The sequence below is a fragment of the Apium graveolens genome, chromosome 7, assembly GCF_009905375.1.
Source record: "Apium graveolens cultivar Ventura chromosome 7, ASM990537v1, whole genome shotgun sequence".
NCBI lineage: Eukaryota > Viridiplantae > Streptophyta > Magnoliopsida > Apiales > Apiaceae > Apium > Apium graveolens.
The window spans coordinates 185,854,576-185,861,747 of record NC_133653.1 but is presented as its reverse complement, the minus strand read 5'-3'; the positions used below and the strand labels follow the sequence as shown (position 1 = coordinate 185,861,747).

The window sequence follows — 7,172 nt, the reverse complement described above, 5'->3', positions numbered from 1 at the left end:
TCCACCTTTTGTTTCCATTAGATCATATAACAACGACCTGAAGAAAAAAAAGACACGCACAAAATATGAAACGGCTAAAAGTAGCCAAAAAAGCAATATAGGACAACGAGAATACACATTAAGGATGTAATAGAAAAACCATGTCACCAATGAACACAATGGTTTAACACGTCACGAGGGGGGAAGAGGGAACTAGTCTACAGGATGAAGCTAGCAAGAAATATAAAATCAAAACTAGATTATGAAAGACCAATGACGCCTAGGAGGGAAGGAAGCAAAACCTACTGACTATTGTTTCTTGGTGCTAAGCAGAACATTAAAACTTATAAGCATATAGTTATTAGACTAAACTTAATATCACGAAAAAGAAGACAAGACAAGACTCCCAAGAGAAATGCTACAATACAATAGCTGCCGTTTAAACCCAATGACACGAAAACAAGAACATAATATAGTAACAAAAAAAAGCTTTACGTAGTTTCTCTGATAAACAGAATTCAATCCCCACAAAAAAAATTCTTGTAAATTCAGATCTTAAGATCTTAACCACAAGGGACATCAAAATTTTCACCTATCTAAAGTCTAGAAAACAGTATTATTCCTACGGACATCGTTTCTCTAATCCTTGTAGCATCTTATTCAATCTTATGCTTGACAATGTAATAACAAGACCCCAGCACTATCGTAAACCAAAGCTTAATTACCAAAAAACTTAATTAATTATCAAGATGATAAATGGAGCTGTATGCAGTGCTGATTAATGATTCATTATAGGTTTTTTTTCTAGCAGATATAAAAAACTACATGCATCAACATAGCATTCAAACGGATGTGAAGAACTTAGTAAAGATACTTGCTCTTAATTGCAAAATTGTGTATCTAAGCATTAGTATCAAATTATGTACATAACACTAAAAATAGAGTTTTTCAACCAAACTCCATAATTTCATGTTGAGTATATAACATGCATTACAGACCTATTCATCCAACAACATTAAAACAAGCATAGATGTTATACTATCCCAAATAAAGCACTAACTTCTCTTGGAAATTCTGTTGAACAACTCATTACCTTTTGGGCTGTTTACCCCTAATTTATTAATTGGATAATAAAGTCCTTCTTCAAACTGTAGTAACGTAGACGAATACCAGAACATGATGGCTCCCACAATTCGAATGTAAACTCTAGATTATACGTCACTATATCCTCAGATTCTTGAGCATTATCATCAGGAGAAAGAATAGCTCTATCATCATATTCTTGAGCATTATCAATACCACATTTGGTAAACATATCACTATCATATACTATGATCTCGAAGAGAAGGCGCAACATATTATCATCAATATCAAACCCATCCCAAGTTACTCGCACAGCTCGAATATTAACCAATCCTTCTAAAAAAACTAAAACTAAAAGTTTATCACTATGGAATTGAGGCAATCGTTGAACCCAAGCCATGTAATTGCAGCTTTCCCAAACCCATCTGTTATAAGATATACATGTCAATCTTCATATAAAAGATATATTAAACTGAAATATGGTAGCACTAATACAAAAATATACCTTCTATTAGCGAAGCCAAGACCACACATAACATTTGTGATTGCCCAAAGTGCCTCCTTAGCTACATCAGCCAATTTGCAATCTTGAACAATTTTGTCAAGATGGTAAAGGAACTTGCAATCAATTCCACCAATAGGTACATCAATTCCGCCAATAAGTACATCCTTGAAAAAATATGCCAACAGGAATTATATATTCGCAGATTAAGACTATTCTAAATTATTTTGTAAACAATATTTTCTTGCACAACTGTATTTAAACTGCAATGTACATAAATACTAAAATTTACTTCCATGCAACTAGTATACTAGGTATCATGCAGTAAAATAATTAATATTTAACCATTTTATTCTACACTCACCATTATTTGCTCTCGATTTCTTGCAGTTATGTTTGAAATAATCCAGCAAACTTGCTTCGCAATGTACATATCGTCTTCCTCTAATAAGATGGAAAACATGTTCAATGAACCTTTGTCCTGAATTATAGCCTGGAAAACCAAAAAAAAGACTAAGAAGATAATATACAAAGCACATTGAACGATGAACCAAAAAAATCATACGTTGTCCAAAATGAGCTAAACAGAGATTAAAATAAGAAGTCAAAATTATGCGAAGCTCCTTTTATCGAGAAATTGTCAAATCCGGGGCACCCTTTAACATCACATTCAAGTGTTCAACGATGTAGTAACAAAATGGTTTAAATTATACACTATATTAGTGGCTTTGTTGGGCTCTGTCAGGTTCTAATGAATTCTTGACCTAGTTTACAGCCATTTTCATATATCATTCATAATAGAAATGTAAAGAATACATTAGGTATTTATAGGATATTCAGTCGCAATGAGCACAAAGACTAAAGTAACCTTTATGAAATATACTATTACTGCAGTACAACTTTATGACAACTATATACTTCATAATAGCGTATCCTGACAGGTTTGAGATGCCCTCAAGCCTAACCAGCCTCAGAATATAACTCAAACAAACAGGCTATACATAAACATGGTCACGAGTTTTTTAACATACTAATTTTCACCCATCTGATCGACATTTAACGATCATGATTTAAGCAAAAGTTCACTACGTACCGCTGTTATTAAGTGTGCATGTAAACTCTATGTAAGACCCAATAAACACATTTATATGGAGCTTCGAGTATATGCATCAACTAAAACTTATGGTTTCACCACTTTACTATATACCTTAATAACATCGTCACTACCCCATCTCGCAATACTACCCAAGGAAACAAGTCCGGAATTGACTGCAGCGCGTTCTTCCCAACTGAAACATCAGCATCAAACATTAGGAAACATATTCAATTAGAAAGCGAAAATGTCCAAAAGAAGAGAATAATTCACTTACTTTGTGATATGAACAAGACGACGAATGAGATGTTTAAGGTCTTTATCTTCAATCACCATTTCTTTCCTTCCATCGCATAAACGTGCAAGTCCCCAACATCCAGATGTTAGTAATAACATAAAATTAGATTCAATTAGCTTTATCAGAGTCGGAAGAACAAGATTCAACTGCAAAGATGTAAAAAATAGTCAATAGTGATATGTACTCTTAGGAACGACTCTACCTAGAAAACTTGAAATATTCAATTACAAAAGTTTAAAAAATACAGTAAATAATAGTATGTATTCTTAAAAATGACTCTACATAGAAAATTTTGAAATTAAGATTGACATGTAACAACCTTTTCACGTGAGAGTTTTGGATGTTCTTGACAAACAACTAATAAAATCTCGGCGGCTGGACGTACCACACCAAAGCCGTCACAGTTCTGGAGGATAATGGATGTTACTGGGGCTAGAAATTCTTCTATACTAGATGTTGAAATTTTAAAAACAAGATTGCGTAATAACCAAAGAGCCTGCATGGTAAAAAAGATATCTCTTATAACTATTCTTTCATTGTGTCAACACATTCACATCAACAAAATTTGAATTAACGAGTCTACTTTTGTTTAAGAGGTTACCTTCACCCGTACTAAACTAACTTGAGAGCATATAAGATTCAAAACAACCGGAGTTATAGATTGTATTACCACACCAACATCATCTTTGTTGCGAGAAAAAGCAACTACGGGTCTAAGGATGCTAGCAGCATAGGCCTGTTAAAAAATGCAAAGATGTTGCATATGTTGGTTTAGATAAATCTAAATTGAAATTCATAATGATCCTCTGATAAATCTACCTGGATTCTTGGGATTTCTTGACTCTTAAGCAACCGAACAATGAGCATAAGAAAATCCAGTTCCAATAAATCGCAAAGCCTTGGATCTATTTGTTAGAAAATCCCGATGTAAAAAACATTCAATAGTAAAATTAACTAACAAACAAAAACAAATGTGTCCCTGTAAATTAACCTGTTGAAATCATTTCGCCCAACTCTTCGGTGTACCCTTCAATGTCTATTATTTGGCTATTATTTGCATGATCCTTACAAAATCGATTCTCGATATCAAAAATTAGGCCATTGAGTTTCTTAACCTGCATGCAAAAAAAGAAAAGAAAGGGAAAGCTCAATCAACAATGAGGGAAGTCATTGAGAAGCAATATTAGCATAAAAATCCAGGGTCACTTTAATGAGTATTAGTCAATACAAGTAAAGACAATAAAGGGTGTTAGAAAGTTTGCAGTTGGAGATTTTTTTCAAGCACGATTCTTACAAGGTAGTATCTATTTTTATATTTCAAGCTACTTCATCATAGTTTTGTTTTCGGAGTATGGCTTGTTTAATTTTCAATACTAGGCATGTAAAAATCAATACACGGTTTTTATTTCTCTCTATTTTTAGCCTCTTTTTCCCCTAAACACCTGGGCAAGATTATTAAAAAAACAACAAATATACATATAATGAAGATGGAAAAACATAAGACCTGATCGTAGACAGTAAAAGCGAGTTGTCTGGCAATCCATGGAGGATCGGAGTAAATATAATGAAGTGGTTCACATATGCTTTCAACTCGATTTCTTCTGTGTCGCAGTGAATTCTCGTCCTCAAACACTCGTCTGAGTTTGATTTCCATGCTAACACCATCAGGATCGCACATACTTTCATATTCTTTTACTATACGTTCTCTCTCCTCATCAATTTCGAATTTATCAGGATGCTCTCTTTCCACAGACTCCATTGTCTCAAACCCTGATTACCCTTTTCTTCTCCTCTCTCTTTTATGTTGTCGCTAAGTAAACTCTCACGCACCCCAGTCGAAGCTTGACCTCCTTCGAAGAAAGCCCTAAAAAAGCTAACAACTGCACCAAAGTTTTTGCTTTCTTCTTCTTTTTTATTTGTGTATTACCAGGCACGTATATTTATCACTCTCCAATCCCCCAGTCCCCGTTTTCCAGATAGATAGATCAACCGGCTCACTTTTCTGGGGCAGCGAAATCGCCAGTCCAATTAACTGAATTTCATTAAGCTCTTCTCTTTTTAAAATAACTAGTGTGTGGGACCACATGTCGTCTATATATAAAGAACTGTATTTCAGTTATATTTCACTATAATTTTTTTTTTTAGGAAAATCGAACTTGCATTAGATAATAGAATCTAGCTCCAGAGAGCGAACAAGAAAGTTAGGAGGAGTGACAACCCCCACTCTCCTATGTCCATCATAGAATAAGCAGCCTGTGCTAAGACATGAGCTACATTATTTGCAGAACGAAAAGCAAAACTAAATAGCACTTGATTTATGTGCTTACTTAAACCAATACAATCAATCACAATTGTATTAAATAAAGAATGCCCCGGACTTCCATTGCAGGTGGCAGCTAAAGCATAACAATCTGTTTCAAACTCACATTGCATATATCCTCGATCAAGCACCGAAGATAGCGCCTCCTTTAGAGCTAAAGCTTCAGCTTCCCGAGGGCTCCACTTTCCTGGTAATTTCAAAACACGGGCTGCAACAAAGCCTCCTTGATCGTCTCTGACCACTGCTGCAACTCCAATGCCACCCATTATGAACACCGCTGCATCGATATTTATTTTAAACCATCCAGGAGACGGCTTCGACCAAACTCTATCCCCAGTCTTTCCTCTAATGAGCAATTTCTCTTCTCTCGCCTGTGCTTCCGTCCATTCTCGAAGTAAGCATGTGGCTGTGTTAAGAACACCAAAGATAGATCCATTTACGGTGCCATAAACTCCAGCATAACATGGATACCTGTAAACACTGGTCTTTAGAACCCTGTTGAAACACACGATCAAAAACCTCCTTAGGCGCTTCCTAGTCTGTACAATGCACCAACGATTGTAAACCCACCGTTCGCCACAACGTCAGAGCAAAATCACAGAGGAAAATAACATGCAAATTCGTTTCAGCTGCAGCATGACACCACGGACATACTGGATTTACATCAACATATCTATTGTACAGTGCTGCATTAGTAGGAAGGCAATCTTTACACAACCTCCATATGACGTGTGTCACCTTTCGAGGTAATTTCAACGCCCAGATTCTCTTCCACAAACTTTTGTACTCATCATCACATTCCCCTTGAATGAACCTATAGCAGCTCTTGACAGTAAAGATTCCCTTGTCCTCCAATAACCAATACCACGAATCATGCTGAACATGCCTGGACAACGGAATGCTTTGAATTTGCTCACAAACTGCTTCTTCAAATAAATCAGCAATGACCTCAAGATCCCACTCTGTACCCTTCATTGTCATCAAATTTTGAACTTTAATATTCTGCAGATGTTCATAAACAGGTGTTCGAATATAACCATTTGATTGATTTGGTAACCACGGGTCACGCCAGACCAAAGTATTCTCCCCATCCCCAATTCTTCGACGAGCTCCACCTTTTAACCATTCCAAAGATGCAACAATTCCCCTCCAAACATAGCTCGGATTGTTCCCTAGATTAGCCATTAACAGATCAGTTTGAGGGTAATATTTAGCCTTAATGACTGCACTAACTAGAGGATTTGCCTCCGTTAAGAGCCTCCAACCCTATTTAGCTAGCATCGCAGCGTTAAACTTCTTTAACTCCTTCAGACCCAACCCCCCAACCTCCTTCGGCACACACAATTTCTTCCATGTGATCCACTTAACCCCCTTGCCTGTAGAATTACCCCATAAGAATGCATTCATTTTTCGCTCTATCTCTTCACATATCACATCCGGAATTAAGAAGAGACTCATCCAAAAGTTTGGTATAGTTTGTGCTGCTGTTCCAACCAATGTCAATTTCCCAGCCTTTGACAATTCCTTATTGCTCCACGATTGTAATTTTTTCTGGATTTTATCACTTATAAACCCAAAGACCTCTTTTTTGCTCCTCCCTACATACGTAGGCATGCCTAAGTACTTGCCCGATTTATCTTTTACATTCACTGCTAACATCTGACAGATTTCTGCTCTTACTACATCACCAGTATTCGGGCGAAAAACAATGTCCGATTTTCTAAAATTTATCTTTTGTCCTGACAGCCTCTCGTATCTCTGCAAAATATGCACCAAACTTTGAGCTTCAGTACTTCGGGCTTTGAAGAACAAATGACAATCATCTGCAAAGAGCAAATGTGTTATACACGGAGCTCCTCTTGCCACTTTACAGCCGTGAATTAAACCACTTTCTTCA

General features: G+C 36.2%; 2 protein-coding genes across 2 annotated transcripts; both read right to left on the bottom strand.

Annotated features, from left to right (window-relative positions):
• Positions 1-970: 970 nt before the first annotated feature.
• LOC141675188 (importin subunit alpha-8-like) lies at positions 971-4,940 on the bottom strand. Its single transcript, XM_074481899.1, has 10 exons — positions 4,460-4,940; positions 3,947-4,070; positions 3,775-3,860; positions 3,557-3,691; positions 3,275-3,451; positions 2,935-3,101; positions 2,772-2,853; positions 1,929-2,057; positions 1,568-1,731; positions 971-1,487 (listed from the first exon to the last, which is right to left on the bottom strand). Exons 1-10 carry the CDS (start codon positions 4,712-4,714, stop codon positions 1,091-1,093), a joined length of 1,716 nt encoding a protein of 571 aa, XP_074338000.1. The 5' UTR covers positions 4,715-4,940; the 3' UTR covers positions 971-1,090.
• Positions 4,941-5,130: 190 nt separating this feature from the next.
• Positions 5,131-6,460, bottom strand: LOC141674258 (uncharacterized). The gene is made up of 2 exons (XM_074480978.1): positions 5,930-6,460; positions 5,131-5,814 (listed from the first exon to the last, which is right to left on the bottom strand). The coding sequence occupies exons 1-2, from the start codon at positions 6,458-6,460 to the stop codon at positions 5,131-5,133; spliced, it is 1,215 nt and encodes a 404-aa protein (XP_074337079.1).
• Between the last annotated feature and the right edge of the window lie 712 nt (positions 6,461-7,172).